The 20,284-nt window shown below is 42.7% G+C and overlaps 2 protein-coding genes across 7 annotated transcripts in view; one reads left to right on the forward strand and one right to left on the reverse strand.

Annotated features, from left to right (window-relative positions):
* Positions 1-18,608, reverse strand: ENTPD5 (ectonucleoside triphosphate diphosphohydrolase 5 (inactive)). Of its 4 annotated transcripts, none has more exons than XM_042885609.1 (14): positions 18,545-18,608; positions 15,247-15,524; positions 13,955-14,034; positions 12,362-12,505; positions 11,909-11,984; positions 10,833-10,868; positions 9,878-9,966; positions 7,180-7,259; positions 5,752-5,813; positions 5,226-5,327; positions 4,247-4,387; positions 3,868-3,924; positions 2,954-3,069; positions 1-2,771 (listed from the first exon to the last, which is right to left on the reverse strand). In XM_042885609.1, exons 2-14 carry the CDS (start codon positions 15,506-15,508, stop codon positions 2,511-2,513), a joined length of 1,506 nt encoding a protein of 501 aa, XP_042741543.1. In that variant the 5' UTR covers positions 15,509-15,524; positions 18,545-18,608; the 3' UTR covers positions 1-2,510. The 4 variants fall into 4 exon arrangements, with proteins under 4 accessions (XP_042741543.1, XP_042741708.1, XP_042741464.1 ...); XM_042885774.1 differs by lacking the exon at positions 18,545-18,608 and adding an exon at positions 18,021-18,127 and having other exon boundaries at positions 5,226-5,321; XM_042885530.1 differs by lacking the exon at positions 18,545-18,608 and adding an exon at positions 18,021-18,127.
* Positions 17,604-20,284, forward strand: part of BBOF1 (basal body orientation factor 1) — an 18,721-nt gene continuing 16,040 nt past the window's right edge. For 2 of the 3 annotated variants that reach the window (XM_042885894.1, XM_042886060.1), the window contains exons 1-2: positions 18,673-18,867; positions 20,006-20,071. In XM_042885894.1, coding sequence (XP_042741828.1) covers positions 18,673-18,867; positions 20,006-20,071 — 261 coding nt within the window. Of the gene's footprint in view, positions 17,939-18,672; positions 18,868-20,005; positions 20,072-20,284 lie in introns of those variants that run through there. The other variant, XM_042885974.1, reaches the window with a different exon arrangement.

The raw sequence follows: 20,284 nt of genomic DNA on the forward strand, positions 1-20,284 counted from the left end.
TATTGTTAAAAATGCTTTAATTACTAAAATAGAAAATCAAGATATTCTGTCTTATGTTCCAAATGCCAGCCCTCCTGCATTAGACACTTGAGATTCACAACATTGAGTGAGCACTGCTACTGGGTGAGATTTGTAGATACGGTAACCAGTATCAGGAATTAAAATCACAAATAATTAAACATAAGTTTTGTACTGAAAGCCATCACTCGTGCTTCCTCAGTCACACATACTAAGCAGTTCCTGGTAGTCAGGATAAGAGACTTAACAAAGGAGAAGATAAAAATCAGCGGTGCAAGTAGAACTCTTCCCTTAAAAGGCTGCTTAGTTTTTAGTTAAGCTAATAAATAAAATCATTGCACTAGAGTGTGAGGACATGACTGGCTTCCCTATATCCTCAATCCACTTTTAGTAATTCAGATGTAAACAGTAAGAGCTCAATTCTGCAATTTCTTCTAAAAGAAACCTTTGAGCTTAGTTTTTGTTTCTCTTGTGACTGCAGGATCAGACCCCTGGTAGAGGTGAGTTTCAGCTAATGAATTGTGCCACTGACAAATGAAGGCCCTGAGTGTTCAGATTTAATGCAACTTTGGTACAGGATAATGGATGCTCCCACCTAGGATTTGTAGTACCAGAGTTTGAGGCAAAGAAAAGAAACTTTCTCCACATAGTATGTCGTCTTCTAGATATCCTCCCTCAGGACAAAACCAAACCCTCAGGTACTTGTCAGGGCTAGGCTTTATTCACTTGGCAGATAAGCTTCTGCTTGTGCCTTAAAAATAATACCCCGCCTTGCTTTTGTGTTTCAAGTACAGCCTCACTGCTTGTGGCTCTTGGCCTCAGGATCTGCTGAGAGAGTTTATCATACCATTGGCTCAGACTGGAAGCCTTTGATTCATTACATTAGCTGCTACTTCTCAGGAGTAACATGCTTGGCTATTAATCACTGCAACCTTCTTTGTGTTCTCCAAAGAATACAAAGGTGAAGAAAATTGGTTGTTCAGAAGATGAATATGCTTTTTGTCACCTTGTTGTTGAAACCATGCATGCAGACCATGCACTAAGTTTTGCCAAATGGTAAGCAGGGGAATAAGAAAGGTTCCTCATAAAGAAAAGGCTGGATTCCATGGCTACTTTCTTCCTGCTCAAACAAATTGTTGTAGTGACAGAGGAACAGAAGTTTGCTGTGGTGCTGATGCATTTCCTAACGTGCATCTCTCTAACTGATTCTGGTAAGGAGCACAAGTAGGATGCTCATTTCATATTCCAAAGAAACAGTCTGAGTTTACAGCAAGGTGTCAAAAGTGGGACAGTTATAGGCTGCTTCCCCCCTGCTCCTTGGACTCCTGGTGCTGACCAAGCTTGTTCAATCAAAAGCATGCTTTGCATCCTAGCACCATAAAACCTGAGGCAGAGAAATGGGATAACTTAATCAGCCATCGCCAGACTTGTGCTGCTAATTAGAGGAAAATGACCAATGTTCATGGTAAGGCAAATTCCTAGGACTCCAACCTACTTGCTGAGATTAATTAGGATTTGAGTGCACTATTTCTTCCTCATGCTGGGCATTAACAATTATTTTCAAATCCATTTTCCAGAGAAGGTAGTGTGAGACCAATCTTGGGTTTTACCAAAGTGAAAAAGATGTGGTCTAATATACATATAAGTGCAAATGCCTGAAAAGAACAAAGTGTTTGTCATAAGGCAGGGGTAAATGAAAGCTCTGTTCCTAAGCCTGTGCTAAGTTCATCTTTAAGTTCCATATTCCATACTGAACAGAATGTAGTCAAGGCAATGTGAACTATCACATCAGACACTTCGTCTGATCCCATCCTTAATTTCCTTGTGGTGTAATGTGATGAGCATTTCTTTTGGCAGTGGAGTTTCAATATCTGGCACATGTACATATCTTGCTGCCGAGTTTTGTGCCTGCACAACTGTGTGTTACAAGTGTAGATGCTAAAATGAATCAGGGCCTGACATCCAGATGTGCAGCCATACAGTACAAACTTATAAAGGGCAGCACAAAGGTAGTCATGCAGTCTGTCAGCACAGATGTTGCTTAAGAAACTACTGCTGAAAGAAATGCTTGGTGTGGTACAGCCTATGTTTCAGCCAATACCTTTCCTAAAATTATACCCGAAGAGTGCTTATAGAAAGGCTGATGTCATCTTGTAATATATTAGCTAACAGTTGGGTACTTTGAACACTGAGGCTGGGAGCATCCAGGGTTATTGTTTAATTTTCTCTGAATGGCTGTTGGTGTCATGTATAATTTCTGTATTTAATGTCTTGCAAGCAAACTTCAGTACTGTATGCTTAAAGTAAATGGGGGAGGAGAAATACCATCTGTAATTTACCACCACGTCCCAAATATGCTGTGCTTTTAGCAATGGGATGCTATACAAATGTGCTGGTGAAAGCTGGCTTTGAGTCTCTTGCAGATACGCTGCAGGAGTTTAGGCCTTTTGACTTTCAGAAGGCAGCTTCTGGATTATTTGTGACAATCACAATTATATTGTGTCAACGTTCATTATGTGCAATGCCAATCCCAGGTGAGGATCTGTTTTATAGCTTTGGTCCATTTTCCACTCTGTGATTGACTCCAGTTGGATAACATACCTGGTGATTTCAGTTTGCTTTCTCAAACTTTCAGAAATGCTGAAATCCATAGGAATGTCACAGTTCAATATGTTATCCCCAGAGACTGCAATAAGTGAAAGGTAGCACCCAAAGTCCAGCTTGTCTCTATGTTGTTCACTTTTTTTTGTTAACTATAAAAGGAAAAAAAGCAATTGTTACCAACAGTGTTCCCAATATGTTGAGAGTTGCACATGACAGCAACTACACATAGCAACCCTGGAAAGACTTAGTAGCTAGTTAGCCAGAAAAATGAACCACTGCATGTTGTTTGATAGAGAAATTGGAAAGCTGGTTTTGGGATTGAACCTCTCACCTGTAAGAGTGTGTTGTCTCTAAATCCAAAACCTTCCTTTAATAAAGCAGTGATGTAAGTGAGATCCATGCAGAGGAAAGGACTGGCTGAGCTGAACCTCTCCATGTTATCACAGACTAGAGAAAGAAAAAAATAATTTAAAAAAAAATCATCAAAATAAAGGGGCTTCTGAAATTACCTTAAGCCAAAATCCACTAAAACACATCACCTACTTCTATATGACACATGGTACATACTACACAGCTGTTCTATAAAGTTAGAGAGTAAATGATACAGTAATTACAGTTTCTCTTAACTCTGTCAGAAGTGTATGTTTTGTTACAGCAACATAGTTCATATTGCTCTTTTGAAGATTGAACCTGCGCTCAATCAATAGCTGCCAGGGTAATTGCCTGGTAGACTGCTTATTTCAAGAATGTGGCAACATTTATCTTCCTTAATCTGTCCAAAAATGGCTCTAGTAACAGATTCCACCTCCTGGGCTGACAGCTGCTTTTAATTTTAAATTTTCAACCATATGTCCAAGAGACTATTGCCCAAACAACCACTCACAGTGCAGCAAAGATTCCACAACAAGGGTTACAGTGACTAGGAAATGCATTTACAAGAAGCGTCATCTTTTAGATGGAAATGTACTGTTTTGTGCTGACATTTATAAGCTGTTTCCCTTATTTCCTGAATAGAACTGCAAAGATGCTACCACTTTCCTTCTTGTTACTGTTCTTCAATACTTTATTCAGCAACAGTTAGAGGTATGGCGTAACAGAAGGTAAGTAGCAAGACATGGAAGTGTAAGTGAAATAAAGGCTGAACAGTCATTTTTTTCAAGTCAAATACATGAAGTACTGCCTTGTAAACATTCATCTTTAATGATTTATCCTCCCCAACAGTTTCCCATGTTTGATGATAGTTACCTTCTTTGGCTTTTCTTTCAAAATCTCTCACTTCCAGAACTCCTCCCTGTTCATAATCTGAAAAGAAAGAGGTGAGACAATATCTTCATAAACCTGCAAGCAGTTGAGTTCTAAATCTAAGCAGACTCTGGGGTACAACTCTGTGATGATGGGCCAGGAGTGAAGTCCTTGGTAACAACGAACAGAGCAGCAAGCATAAGTAGCATTCAGAGCACTAGTCTCTTCTGTCAAATACCAAAAATGAGGGTTACAGGAAGGCATTTTGTGTGTTTCCTTAGACATCTTGTGCCATTTCCCTGCTTCACCTGTCTCCATCTTCAGGGTTCTACCTTCTGGTTGGCATGCTCACATGTAGTAGATTACCCCAGACCAGTTTTACCTATTAGGTTGGTGTCAGCTGCTCGATCATAGTAATAGGAGAAAGCATAGAAGGAACTTCCACGAATCTCATCTGGTTGGTGCAGTTTTCCTTTGACAACCTTCAGTACTTCCAGATAGCAAGGCTTGAATCCTGTCTCTCCTGCCAGGACAAAGACAGATAAGGTGAGCCTAAGAGGCACATCCAGGAGATGGAGGAATTGGTGGCAAGAGTGAAAAGGGGAAGAAGCAGAGATTAAAGAATCAGAGGAGGTGAGAGGAGCTTAGATAGCCTCTCCATAATCCAGTGTGGTACCTGCATGGAGCAAGCACTCTAGGTCACCATCCTCAAGTGGAACTTGCTAAAGCAGTTCACAGCAGTATCTGATAGACAGGCTGAGCATACTAGGGTAGGTGCATGAAATGCTTCCTCTTTAGGCAAAGCTCCCATTGCTGTGTTCTGCGGTCAGCAGAATCTCATTTATGTTTGCTACCACCTGCAAGGTAAAACTTCACTTTCCTTCCCCTTCACATTGTAGTTTATAAGTCACACTGAATCAAGCACAGCAATCTTGTTTCCTACTGTAAAGCAAAGCAGTGTCAGTCACCAAAGGGGACTGTACTAGTCACTGCTGGTAGCAGCTTCTTGCTTTGCTTGCAGCATTAGAGACAGTATTCTTAAGAAAGAGTTCCACAAGAGGATACTCTTCAGTCTACCAGTTGTTGTACCCTAACACAGCCAGAGCACTCAGCTCCTCAGAAGGAACTCTCCTGTTTGTACGAGTAACTAACGTTTCCTATTAAGGCAGTGTATAGCAAGCACAGGCCAGCTACTCTTATGGCTTCAGATCATTCTGTGGCTCTATCAAAGCTCCATAGTTCTATGATTGGAGAAGTATCCTTCACACTGTAAGATAACTGACAGAGTATTTGTCAAGAAAAAACGCAGATGCTGGAGGCAAGATTTGTCTTACAAGAAGCAAAAAGTTGCTTTATTTTACCTTCTTTGTTGCCCCCATACCGGTACTTCACTCCCCCAAAGTGCCACTCTGCTTCCAGTTGCTTTGGCAAACAAGAGCTGCGGAACATTTGTCCATCTGCAACTGGAAATGAGAGGGTCAGGAAGGATAAATTTTAATGCAGTTATCAGTGTGCAAAGCCAGAAAAGAAAAGGCTGAAAAACCTTCATTAAGGTCTTCAGGCAAAAGTAAGGAAGTCTGAACTGTGCAACCTACTCGGGTAACCTTATGCTGTTTGCATTTATGTGAAAGCTGGTAAAGTTGTATATTGATGGCTGGTTATGCATTTCTGGAATTTACCCTCAGTCTCACTGCTAGTTGAAACTGGAAAAGCAGCTTTCTCACATGACATTCCTAAAAAAAAAAGCAGTAGGCTCAGTTTCTGGGCAGATCTATACCAGGAAAAGTGTGAAATATAGCAGTGAAGGCATATGAAATGGGTTGCTGATGCAAGACTAAGCCTACTTATCTCTTCAGAAATCTTCAGTGTTTTCTTATCTGGACATACCTTCTGTATTCAAAGCTCCAAGAGTTGCTAGTCTGGCAGCTTTTAATCCAAAACCCAAATAGCTGCAAAAACAAAAGAAAACATTTCAGTTTTTAATTCCTGCACTTTTGATATGTTTCATCCATAACTCTTCCTAAATCCTGGAACACTCAAATCAAACCTTTTCTTTGTTTCCCACTATTCTATGCAAAGGAAATAGAGAGTTCTCTTTGCCTGAACAGCTCCAAGTCCCAAAATTACAGATGCCAAGGCACATTATGCTGTAAGATGGGTAAATCTTACAGCATAATGTGCCTGTGGTTAGAGTTGGTGTGACATTTCTACAGGACATTATTTGAAATGTAAAAATGCATTAGTCTTAAAAACCAGGGATAAATAAAGTTATGTGAGGAGTGCAGGGGAATAGTATGGCCATTCCTACATTATATGCATAAGACTCTTAACAGGTGCTCTTAACAGAACTAACAAAACTGCACAATGTCCCACTATAATGAGGATGTATCTTCCTATGAAGTTGGCCTCTGTTTGACTTCACATAATACCACTATACTGCAAGCTAGGATTGTGAACAACACTTACGAGAATATCATTACGTGTTACTGGCTTTAACAACGCAGCTAGATTAAATCCCTGCTGGCCTTTCATTTCCATTTCTCTTTGACTACCTATCCTTTTAGTAATGTTAATGCAAGTTTTTATGTAATAACCAGGGTTAAATTAATCTCTGTCTTCCCCATTTTTATGAGATTATTTTAAATCCCAATTATTGCAAGCGATAGAATTTGTTGGTAAATACAGCAATCGGTTACTTTCATAAATTCAAGTAGTGTGAGAGGAGGACTGTTAAACCAGCTTTGCTGTCAAGTAAACACTTGTCAAGTAAGACAGCACTGGGTATCACTGCAGACATCTCAGATACCTGTTTGCTTAATTCAGTAAGCACAGTTACATTCCATCAAGCCAAGAATCTCCATAGCTGGCTCAAGAGTCTGTGCTCTGTGTTGTGTATTAGCTGTCTCATTGGTTTACATCAGTCTAAGTTTTACTTTTTATCCAGTTACTAAAGAGATGGGCTATTTGGAATTGAGAACTAGGAATTTAATTAATTTAATTCTGACTGCTGGCACAACATCTACTATTCTGTTTGTTCCAGGATATTTGGCTTGAACCAAGTAATAAAAATTCTTAAACAGAGTACTCATAACGCTTCCTTTCCTTTGAGGGACTATTAGTACTTTGCAGTGATAATAACCTGGAGTATTTCCAGCCTACTGTCATGTTTCAGTTCAACTAATGTTTCAAGCAGGTAAAAAAAAATATAGTAAATAAATCATAGTCCCAACAGCTGGCAATAGGACAACACAAACATTTCTGGTCTGCAGAGAGATTGATTCTCCAACTAGAGCCAGCAGCCTTTTTCCTCCTCACCTGTGGGTATAGAGCTTGTAGGTCCTGTTAAACATTTCAAATGAGGTAAGAAAATCACTAGGGCTTTCCTTCAGGGTTTCCTAAAAATTAAGTAAAAGAAGAAAACTTTTAGTTGTAATTATGCAACAAAAAATAACTGATAGATATAATATCACAGATATACCCTTTGAAAACAAAAAAAGTTTTTCAGTGGTGCCTGCTGCTGTAATGCTTGCAATATTTAACACGGAGTTTATTTATTTGCATCTTTGTGTTACTGCAGTGAATAATAGGGAAACAAAACAGATCAAGATGAAAATACTCTTTAATTCACTTAGTTTTTCAGAGTACTTGTATGCTTTCCTATATATACACACAGAGTCTCCACTGAAATCAGCTGCACTTGAAGCACTATGAACTCTTCCAAGCCAGGCTGGAGATCTTAATTCAGGCACAGAGAAGAATCTAAAAATGCCAATTAAAGTATAAACCAGATTTTTCCCAAGTTGAATTATTTCCAGATAGTCAAAGAAACACTGTGAACATTGACTCTCAGCCTTTGGGCTTCTTTATCTCCTGATTTAAATGTTTCCATCTACCCTCGGCTCTCACCTCACTATTTCATCTTCTCCCATTCAGAGTGCTCCCTCTCTGTGCACGTTTGCCCCACTGATACTCAGTCTCTATTTCCTTGCCACGCTGACTCTCATTCTTATAAATCTGAACCTGTTCTGGACTCATTTACTGTTCCTTTCTGTTTCCAGTCCCTGGGGCCTTAACCTTTCCTCTGCTTCCTCTAACCTCATCCTCCCATCCCTTCTTGGCTCCATGCCTTCATATCAGACACTGCTGCTCTGGGCCAAACAGCAGAATCTCAGGACTGAACCTTCAGAGTCACTGCTGCTGCCGTTCCAATAACCAGAGAGAGCAAAAGACAGATCTGCAATTACAGAGTGCTGGAGGGCAGCCTGCCTGACACTGAAAGAGGTTCGGAAGTATTTAGCTTAAGTCTCTCCTGAACAGATATAGACTGGTTTGTTTTTGGTGTTGGGTAGATTTGTGTAGGAGTGGCAGTGACCCTTGAGCCTGCCATATTCTGAATTCTGTTCCTAAATCTTATGTCACAAAAACTTTTAAAAAGGAGAGTCCTGAAAAAAAAAAAATTGATTGGAGAAAACAACTGTTTTCGTGTCCCTTGCATTCATGAAAATGTAGAATTCTTCACACAGTCCCAGGTGAGGCAGGCACTAGACAGACAATTTCATAATTACTGTGGTTGAATTTTAGTTGCTTATAACTTTGGCAACAGCCAAATCATGAAAAGCATAGCAGTGTTAAAACAGCTCTTTGCAGTTACCATTCTGCATCTTCTATTTGCTTGCAAATCTTTCATTAATGAATCTCCTAGTGTTACAGTGTTGTTTCTTAAGAAAATAATATGAAAGCAAATATGCAAGTGCCTCAGGTTATAGGAGGAAAAAAACCTCTGCAAATCAAGGGACAAAATTCTGTCACATGGGCAGAATTTTTCAGAAGCATCCTGAGCTATATGTGTGCTTTTTGGTGTGAAATTGATAACATAGGCTTGCAGCAGGCACGACATACAACTAGGATACATGAAGCCTTACTCCAAACCACTCTACTATTCACACTGTTGGCCCTCGTCAGTAGCAAACCTTCAAGGCCTTTTCCTGCAAAGCCATAAGGAGAAGTTTGAATCCTGAGCTGCAGTCCAGCCTCCTTTAAAGCTCTATTTAGTCTCTAAAACCCTGACACATAACACCCTTTCCTGTTGGTCTAATGCCCAGTTCAGCAGGTGTTATCAGTACAAAACAGAGCGCAAGTCCAGAGTACTAGAGGCTCTGCAGAACATGATAAGGTTGCACATCAGGTTTCAACATGACCCATCATGGCAGAACTCAAATATTCTGATATGAAAACCATGTGTTTAGTGGTCCCCAAACACCTATTTGAGAATTTCCATTCTTGTAAGCAAAATATGTTACGCTACTTCAGAAATAGCAAGAGGGACAAAAACAACTTGGCAATATGGAGGTACTGAATGCTGTAGCATCCCTCCACTTTTTAACATCCATGTAATTTTCCCACGCAATTTTCATACTTGGGTCCCAATTCAGACTTTCTAAAGAGATACAGAATTTCTGAAAAATCCAGCAGAGATGGGGAGACTCCCCCAGAGACAAGAATTCTCCAGGAAACGAGAAGGAGCACGTAAGTAAACAAAGAGGGAGTAGCTGTGCTATTAGAAGTAAAAACAGTTGCTCCATTAGACAACTATCCCACCCTGCCACATTTAGTGAGGATCTGGAATGGAAAAAAATGATAACTCAAAAGAGACCCTAATTTGCTGTAATATGTAAGAATATTCCCTAAAAATATGCTACATTTATCAAATGCAAAGTAATTGTCTACATTCATGGGGATTTTCCAGCCTAAGTCTAGAAAACAAAGGCTAATTCTCTTTGGTTTTACACATTTGCTTGCTTTCTTTTTCCTGCCTAGTTATCCAGGCTTCTTTGTTTGCAAGTGCCTATCAGCCAACTGCTGATGTCAAAGGGAAGGCTGTGCAGATGTTCACTACATCAGAGATGTTCTGGTTGTGCCAGAGCTGACAAAATGAGAGCACAGAGCCCAGCTGTGCCCATGTCTTCCCACTGGCATTGTGGTCTCGACTCGTATGCTTACAGCCACTCCTCACCTCAAACTGTGGCAGAAATGTGATCTGGGTTGAGGCTCCTCCCAAGTCCAGGGTCCCAGTAGTGTGCTGGTTATGGCCAGACAGCTGCCCTGCAAACCACATCATGTTCAGAACAGCCTGACGTGGCAAAATGCTATAATGCCGATACTGCATGTATGCTCAGCCAACTGACAAATTCCCACATCATGAGGCTGAGTGGGCCTTCAAAGAAAAAACCATCAGAGGAATGTTGTCGTAAAGAAGGTATTAAGAAAATTTCTTCTCTGACTCAAATTTCACATTCTAAGAGACAAAAGCAGATGAATGTTTGGGTATACATGAGAAGCGGAAAGAAAGAGACATAGTAGAAGATTGTCAGGGACAGTGCATAAATTCTGTAATTACCGTAGGTGCTCGTCAAGAACAGTAGGAGAATAAGGGTATTAGAAAGAGCAGAACAAACTGTTATCATTCCTCTTCACCCAGAACAACATTTTCGAAATTTTTTTCTTTGTTTGCTTACTCAGATTTCTACTAGAACACTGATTTTATTTTCTCTTTGCTAGATTGCACTCTCAGAACTTATTGGAGCACATCAGGCTAATGCATGCTATTGCATCACGTTCACTGCACAGTTCAAAGTGAGATGAAGAATAGCATAACACCCTGTTTCCCATCTTCTAAGAAGTTAGTGATACCATGGCCTGACATACGTTACAGAAACCAGCTTGCCAGTGCATCCCAGTCCTGAGTAAATCCTAGCACCTTCTGGATCAAGATGCCTTCTTCTTGCTACATGTGGGACTCAGCCTCTGAGACAGAATCTGCCCAAGTCAATCCACTGCTTTAGCATTGTTGCCACAGTGGGGAGGAATAGGAAGGTACAGCAACCAAGGCAGAGGAACACACAGAGAGATCATCTCTGCAGAAGAAACTCAAGTTCAAATGTAAAGAGAAGTTACACAGCATTAGCTACCTGTCAAAAAGTTCACAGTGATCCAGGCTAAAATTCCTGCAGAGAGAAAAAGGAAAAAAAAGTCACCACTGAATACTCTCATGACCTCCTGCCCACTTTTACCACCACTCCACATTACTAATTTAGTAATGATTTCCATGTAATGTAATATAATCTCTCTAATATTTTAGACATTAATTCAAACTTACAAGTCAGTTGAATATTACACATTATTGATGTATTAAAAGCTCATTAGATAGGATATGAACAACACTTGTAGCAGGTATGCAACTGTAGCATACAAAAATCACACAGTAGCAACCACTAAAATGCAAACAGCTGCTCTTGGACTCCAGCAGCTGGCTTGAGGATGGCATGATTATCACCCAAACACAGGGAAACGTGACAGTAGGAGAGGTGGGTTTTAAAACAGAACTTGGCAGGCTACACTGTGTTCTGTTATGCCTCACCGGTCCTGCTCCCTGTTAGTACCACACTTCTCCTTGATATACGCTTCTTCTGTTAATCCTAGTGGCACACTGCGTGTTCCACTGTGCTTCATCAAACACTTGCAAACTTTGTGTTCTTTCTCTTTTTCTCTTGGCCCCCATGGACAGATTTTGCTCTTTAATCTTACTCCATGAATTGGTTGCTTAAGCTTCGTGATAATTCTTTCTGCCTTCCCTGAACAACTTCCAAAAATTCACCACAATGAAATGTTCAGAATTGAACGTGACATCATGGGTGGCTTCTATCAGACATCCACACAGAATTACCTGCCTGATCTCCAAGGATATGTAGCCAAAATGCATCATTGGTTTGTTCTGCACTGCAAAATCATTTATAAATAGTCATTAACTCCAAGCCTACATATTTTCTTGTATTTTAGGTTACTTCCTTTGCTACTTAACTACCTGCACTATTCCAATCTGATTTATTTATTTATTTTTACATTACTTATTTATGTTACAAACAAGGCTAGAAATCTTTTTCTTCCTTCCCTCAGTTTAGGTGAGCATTTCCCCTTCAAATTCAGTCATTCCTGCTTCCCCTCCCATTCCTCTTTGCCTTCAGTTTTTCTTCCTTCTAAAACACACCTTCATAAGACCCGTCCATGATGCTAACACTATCTTCTGGAACAAGAAATGGTGACTCCTCAAAGACTTCTTTCACCTGAAGAAAGAGAAAATGATTCAGTTCCTTGGTCTGAACAGTCTTGCTCTGCTCTTGACAATGACAGAGAAAAGCTTTCCCTTTCACTGCAGTAGAAAAAAAGTCAAGAGAGTGTGACAAACAAAATTCTTCCTCTTCTAAGGGCCAGTAAAGAAAGCAACGTATCCAAAGTCTCTCTCCCAGAGTCTTCTATCCACACCAGGACAGAGAATTTCAGGACCATGCAAGAAAATTTGTGAAGTCTGTGAGTTTCATGCTATGGTGGGATTACAGTTACTTTTCACAGCCGAAATTCGCAGATGGCAACAGACTGGAGAACTGAGCCAGAAAAGATGAAACAGAGCAATAGTATTGTACCCAAAAGATGTTAGTATTACCTCAGAGAGCAGAGCTTGAGCTTTCTCCTCTGACAGTAAGCGCAGTCCAGCTGTGGCTTTTAACACTACTGGAGTCTTCTTCCAGAGATGAGGTGGCACAGCATCTACGGCCATGTCCAGCAATTTTTTGACGGATTCAGCACCCTTAAAGGAAGAAATTGTATTTCTTACAGTTTTCCTTCAGAAAATGTGCCTCCTAACTCCTCAAAACTAGTGAAACTGGTATTCAACAGCAGAAAACATCCACGCCTAAAAGAAGCATAAAAACTGTGCTAGGCATCTCATGCAAACCTTAAAGGAAGGTCAGATACATTCAGAGTTATATCCTAGGAGACAGACTTAAATTTCATTGTTTGTGGAAAGTATTTTTGGAAAAGATGGAGGGAAGCAAGGGAAGTGAGTGTCTGACAAACCTAGGCATCTTGTAGTATGATAAAACTAAGTGGTGCAATTACTTACTGATACTGCAAAGGTCAGGGGGGATGTCTGTGGATTTCAGTAAATGCACATAAGAATTCCAAGTAAGTTCATATAAAGTAGCCTAATGACAATGACAGCTGTAGAGTGCTTATCATATGAGGCACAGACATCACTGCTGGGCTCTCAACTATTTATACTGCTCTAACAATTATAGTTTGGCATTAGCAATGAGCATTCTCCTGTGAAATTTCTAGAAATGTCTCTTGGTGGTGATTTTTCTCTTCTACCCAAAAAACAAGAAAATAGTGAAATCACAAGACAGCTTATCAAAGTTTTAAAAAAGAGCCATCTACTCTTCCCCAGAGTTTCATACTAAAATTCTTACAGCACTGAATGTAGCTGAGCACACTGCACACTGAAATCTGAAGCTCCCCCTAATTAGCCCTAACTCCAGGACTGCTAAAGCAGGCAAGGCACAGGATCTAATATATCATTTGCCTGGCATCTCCTTTAGCTTGTGAATGAGCTTGCTGTCAGCAGAAGGGATCTGGAAAATGGCAGCTCAGTTCAGGACTGGCTCTTTGTATCAGCTCGATTCCTTTAGCTGTCTTCTCCCTGCTGCTCATTTCTGACTCCTGAAAGAAGTGCACTGCACATGAATTCAGAACCGTATGCATTTGAAAATAAAGAAGGCTGCACCTAACTTCAGTTTCTTATTACAATTCTAAATTGTATATTTATTAATAAAGTACTAATTAACATACCTGGTTGCAGATTATGGATCTGCCCAGCTTTATTTTTTAAAAACTCCATACACAAATAAAAACAAAAGTCCAGAATCAGTAGAACAGGAATTGCCCATACCAAAATCATTACTCAGCTACAACTGTGATGAAATATTCTCAAAGACATATGATCTAATTAGATATAGCAGTTAAGCAATTAATTAAGCCGTTGTTCCACTGATGAAATACATGAAGTAATAGTTTCCATTTTACTGTGTGGAAATTAACTCACAAAAGTGGAGCAATAGGTTTGGACAACCAGTAATAGAACCTTTACATTTTTCTTGACTCTCTGCATTACAATTTTGAATGTTTGAACTGCTTGGTAGAATGCAACTGATATTAGTAGAAGGAAGATCAACTCATGGGGAATGAAAGAGAGCCTTACCTTTTCAGGCTGATCAGCATAGGCAGAAAGACCTGGCTTCACAGACTCAAATATTTCCCCTTCCAACTCTGGAAGGATTTCTGCACAAATGAAACATTACATGAAACAATCAACAATTCAAATATATATTCTTTTTTAGCTTCCAAAAGGTTGTCTGAAGCACTGTTAAAGAAACACTCCTTGACTTCCCCTTGCAAATAATAAATCCCCAAAAATACACTGCTCCTTCATTTCAGAAACATACTTAACAGAACATTGCCCTTGTGTCCTCCAAGCTCATCAACAATTTATTACAAACATACTTAAAAGGATGTTTGTTCATTATGCATTTGTAAGTCACAAGTTGTAGCAATGTAGCATGACTGTTGCCTAATCTTAACGAAATTTCTTTCCTTTCTTGTCCCCAAGCTAAGTGTGAAATATTAATTCATATTAAGGCACATACAGCCAGCTCCTGATTATTCATAGGTGATTCATCCTATTCATAAAGACAGAGAATGCTGAACAGAGCTGACTGTCCCCAGGCACTAGGCTGCAAAGCCAAACAAATGTGACTATTGCTCCCAGAGCAGCGTGGCTCTACCATGTATATCTCAGTATTGCACATCATCTATCTGAGTTGGACGTTGCACCAGCCCTTCCCAAAGAATGTTGAAATCATGTGAAGCCCACATGAGGTACTACGGTACTGTAGTACACAGGTACTACATGTGGCCCTGAAGGGCTTATTAGCCTTTAACCTTTGCAGATTTGCTGGTTCACAGTATACAAGCTAATTCGCCCTCTCGAATTCTGTTTAATGTGCAGCCAAGCTGGGCACCTCCACACCACGTCAGATGTAGATATTCTGTGGTGTGCTGCATCTGCTTACAGTTCTGGAAACTGCCTAGGTGGTTATAATTCTTTAATGTATTGATTTCATTTTGATATAAAATGTTACATATACAGAATGTAAATATTTGTTGATATAATTCCAGGTAACAGGCAACTTGGAAATCTTCCCAATTCAATGGGACATTCCTTTAAACAACTGCACAGGTGAAAATCTTCAGAAATTCAATATACCCAGAAAGAAACCTCTGGGTTTCTCAAGATGCGCAAGAAAGAACTTTTCACAGTGAAACACCACCATAAATGGCAATCAATCACCCCCCGGAGGATGACCTGAACGATAAACAGGAGAAATCTTCAGTTGATCCCAAATTCCGTATTGATGCAAACAAAATCCTCTCATGTGAAAACAGAACCTGAGTCAACATATGGCAGGTGCACAGACTGACACAGGGTCTTACCTGGGCTCTTCTGCACAAAGGTATAAATGTGGATCCGGGTTCCAGTGCTTCCTGCGTCAAACATTATGCCATAAAAAGTGTTGGTCTTGGCATTTATAGGGCACGTGTTAGGTGGAAAGAGATCCTGAAACCACATCTCCCTGTTTGAATGGGAAAGAACAGGGGACAAAGAAGAAAAGACCAGTGCTAGAAGGATGGGGAATCTGGAAGATGTCATCATGCCAGGATCACTTGAGGCGGTCAAGCGTGGGTCAACAGTCATAGAGCTGGTGTAGATCCTGTAGGGAAAAACAAATAGGAAGGAAAGTTACTAAGAGTCCTCTCCTAACCAAGTCTGTAGAAAAAGTTCTGCCTCTACACAAATATTCTGCCCTTTAGATAGAAAATAGCTTTTCAGCACCTCATCCACAAGTTATTATTTACTGCATTTTGGTGCTAGAACTGCATTTTGATGCTAGAACTGCATCTGAGTGTTTTGTTCTTTCACAGTAAAGATTTCTCTATTTCCCAAATGCAGAAGAGTTGAAGTACGATGTTTTCCCCAGTATTTCTAGCTTTTACTTTATTTGGGCATTTTTTTTCTCCGCTTTAGCTTTAAAAGTCTCAAGTTTTACAGCTCCCAGAAACTCCAGGAAGTCCAAATACTGTCTGAATAGAAGCACCATCAAAGGGGAGCTCAAGGCAGAGCCACTTTGCCCTGATATTTATATGCATGAGATGCTGTGGCAAAACACAAGTATTATTCAAAGAGAGAGAATTTTATCTCAGGCTCTGAGCAGCTTCTGGGAAAGATCAGTGCACAGAGTGAAGGCAGCATCCTGGCTCCCAAGGGCTCCTGTGCTGCACAAGAGGGACCAAGCTGTGATGCGCACCTGGGCTCTGCCTCTCAGTACCTTTCTTCTCTATTTTTCACACTTCTCCTTTCATTTAGTTTCTTCACCCTTTTCTCCTGAGAGTTTTCATTCTCAGAATGAGAAAACAAAACCAAAAAGCACAGTTTTCCAGTGGCCCAGTCATCCCAAACACTCAGATTGCTTACGAGAAGCTCCTAACATCAGTTTCTAGTAAGCCAAGGCCCTTGGGTGAAATCAATAGTCTCAGTACTGGATATCAGTACTATATCTTGCAAAAGTTCTTTACTAAGAAATGCTAATTAAGAAAAGATGGCTTCATAATGGTGTCTGGTTGAAGAGAAGGAAAATATGTAGCTATCTTTGTTGTTCACTTTTGAACAGCAGAAATGAGCACATGGCCAGATATCCCACCTTGTGCAAAATCACCTGTGTTGACATGCTCACACACAGAAGCTGCACGCATCCCCCCAGACAAGTGCTTACACACCCATTTGCTCATAGCAATGAATGTTCTGCCCCATAAGCCTGCTCATCTGCTCTGTTCAAGCCCTCATCTGCTTCTAGTGCTAGCATTCAATTGTGTTTTAGAGATCCATTCAACCTCACTTGCTCAGCCTCTCTAAATCTTTATTTGCAACCTCTATCCTATTCTTACCCATTACAATCCCTAACCTCTCTCCTTTCCTTTCTACGCGAATTTGACATAGCTTCTATTTCCCTATACCTTTCACCTATGCCCAGAGAACTCACTCATCCTTCCCTCCCACATTCAACCCTTATACACCTTCCATTATTTCAACCTTTGTTTGTAGTTAGAGCAGAAGGAGATTAACTTTTACCCATTCTCACAAACCACATCATGCTGAGTCATTCTCTGAGCGCCTTTCCAACTCATTCAAGCACTCAGCTATCTCCAGAGCAAACACAGAGCTCAGCCTGTTACACAAGGGGAGCCTTGCTTATCTTCTGTGACCTTTATTTGATTGCACAGGATCCCCTCTGCTTTACAAACACGTTCTGAGAAGAGATTTTATGATTGCACAGTGAACAGCCCGGCCATCCCTCTCTGACAGACCAGAAGGTGAAGCTGTTCAGGAGAGGTGTTGATGTATAATGCAAGTATGTTGTTTACTAAACAACCACAGCTAAAACTGAGCAACAAACCCCAGAATCTTGTTACAGACAGCACACGTGACACTTACATAAGCCGCGTGATCTCGGTTGATCCCAAAATATCTGACCAACAGCCACCATTAACACATGCTCTTCTTGCCAGGTCTCCTGACTAAAGTGCTCTTGTACGAAATGCCTCTTCTGCAGCCCTTCTCAGCCATCCAGCACCATCTCACTCTTCCCATTCCCTACCTCTCCCCTGGCTTCTCCCTTTCTTTCCACCTTCGTCCATCTAAGGTCCCCACTCTCCCCCCACAAAAAATCCCATGACAGTACCTCAGGACCTCCTCCTTCACCTTAAAAGAGAAAAGCACACAGAGTCTCTCCGATGAGCAGTTCTGACTTTCTAAGCAGATGCACGCCGGCACCCACAAGAAGCAGAGATGGGCAAGGAGAGCACGAGGGCAGCGCCAGCAGAGGGAGATGGCATAGAATAACTGAAATGCCAGTGAAAGACGAATTTGAGCAGGGGGTCAGAAGAAAGGATGGAGGGAACATCTTAGGGTAGAGGCAGGTGGGAGGGAGGGGATCGGCCACTGAGAAAGAAAAACTATTTCCAAAAGAGTTTCCCTCCACCAAGGTAAAATCCTCGATGCCGTCAGAACGCAGCGGGACGGATGACACGACGAACAAACAGCCGGGAGAAAGCAAGCGGGGGCACAGGAGTACGAGCGCGGGTTCACGAACGCAAGCGGCCGGCCGGCACCGGCGCGCGGTACCGAGCTGCGCAGCGCACCCGGCACGCACCTGCAGCGAGGCGCCGCTCCCCTCCCGGCTCCCGCCGCACCGCCGTCCTTCAACGCGCCGTTCCGCTGCGGGCCGCGGACGCTGCGACTGGCGGGTCAGCGGTGCGCGGGCTCGAGTTTATCATTACTCGATAGGAGCGGCGGAACACGCTCGGATAGGCGAAGGGAAACGATGCGAGAAGTTGAAAGTTAACCGAGTTGGACGTTAGTCAAACATTGACCCGCTGTAGCGGCGTGGCACGGGGCACGGCGGGCTCGCGGCACGCACGCCTCGACGCCGACCCCGCAGCCCGCCGGGCCGCTTCCCGCCCCCGGGGCGCTGCCGAGACGCCTCGCCGCCGGCAGCTCTCGCACCTACCGCTCCCTCAGGAGCGCTGGCTCCCGCGGGTAACGGCGCGGACGCGAAGGAGGCGCCACGCGAGCGCCCGTCCCGCGCGGCCCGGCCCCGTCAGCGGGCAGCGCGGGGCCGGATGCGGTTCCCATGGCGACGCGGAGCCGTCCCCCCGCCCGCCGCCCCGCGCTCACCGGCAGCTCGGAGCGCCGCCGGCGCCACATCCCGCCGGTACCGCGCGTCACGCAGCGCGCCGCCCGGCGCGGTGGTTGCACGTCGCCGCCCGGTTTCCACGGCAGCGGGCGGTAACGGAAGCCGCGGAATGGAGGGCGGGCGGGCCCCGCCGTGGGAGGCGCGGCTGGCGGAAGCCGAAGCGGGCCGGACCGAGTACCGCGAGGCCGCCCGGCTGCTGGCCCGGCGCAACGCGGAGCTGCTGCAGCGGCAGCGGCACTCGGAGAGGGAGGCGGCGGCCGTGCTGGCGCTCCTCGCGGAGCAGGGCCGGGAGAGGGCGGCGGAGGTGCGAGCCGGGCTGCCGGGGAGGGCGCCTTAGTGCAGCTCCGACCGCTCCGAGTCCGAGTACCGAGGGAAGCGGCATCTCCGAAACGAGCTGGAACTACGTAGCTCGCTCCGAAAGTAATGCCTCCTGCATATTTCCATGGAAACTGTAACAGCTGCAAAGAGCACAGTAACGCTATTTGATACGGCAAATTCTCAGCTATAAAACACCATTTTTCAGCGTAGCCGCTGCCATTACCTATGCATTTTCGCCAGCCAAGAACAAGGGCCTGCGTGCCATGCTCCTAAACATCTGTACCAGCGGAGGTGATGTGCTGTTGCCACTGCTGAAAGGCACCATCCGCACCTTGCCGTGCTTGCATCCACCGGTTGGTCTCCGTTCAGCAAAGGTTGATGAATGCCAATGCCAGTGGGTGCCATTTTTTCCACATGATGGAATTCACACTTTTGCTCCATCCCGCTCTTCCATGTCGGAGATCGGTCTGTCGGACTGCCCCTCTGCTGCCATCTGTTGCATGGCAACAACGTGGAGCAGAGTATTGCTGGGAAGGTTTAACCTCTATTGCCATAGCTCTAACATCCACTTCTGACCTTGTGGGACAACAACATAAAATAGGAGGCATTACTTTTGGAGTAGAACTCATAAATGATTTAAAAATTCTGTTTAAGGCACAAATCATCAATCCCCAGAACACTGATGGGGTTAAACGACAGGAGACAATGCTCTTGATTACACCCAATCCTTTTTCTTGTAGCTATCGTGAGTAGTAGCCCTTACTCATCCCTTTTCCAGCTGCTTTACCCCCTTTTCTGAACTGCTTCTCTGTGCTGCACCACTGCCCAAAACAGTAAGGAAGAAAACCCTCCATCCATGTAGTTTTAATTCACAGAACTCTATCTAGTACAGGTGGGTTTTTATTGTTCAGGCTTGCACTGTTTCCCTTGCTTAGCACAAACCAAGGGTGGTTCTTTCACTCTCCAGTTTTAAGTACACTTCAATCAGCCTGAACACTGCAAATGAGGACCTTTCTCTTTTGGTGTCTTCTCATAATTGATTTTAAAGAGAAAAACACAGCTCAGACACTACTCCTTTCTAGCCTCCCCCCTCAGTTAACATTTCTTGATTTTTATTTTCACAGACTGAGAAACTGAAGAAGGAGCTAATTGATTTGAAACAGCGAACACAAGAAGAGAACAGGAAACTGGTGAATGAACATTTTTTGTCCTCAGAACAATGGCATCCACTGAGCAGGCTGAACAGTAGTTCTGATTTTAGTGTGAGGAATAAGATAGGGCAGCAAACTCTGCAAGAATCTTGAGTGGAAAAGAACTTGAAAAAAAGAATGGTGATGTGGGAATTACCTTGCGACTCTCTTTGTTATTTTGGATAATAGGAATAGCCTATTATTTAGATAATA

The sequence above is a fragment of the Lagopus leucura genome, unplaced genomic scaffold (genome assembly GCF_019238085.1).
Source record: "Lagopus leucura isolate 7727_CA_CO unplaced genomic scaffold, USGS_WTPT01 Super-Scaffold_1, whole genome shotgun sequence".
NCBI classification, from domain to species: domain Eukaryota; kingdom Metazoa; phylum Chordata; class Aves; order Galliformes; family Phasianidae; genus Lagopus; species Lagopus leucura.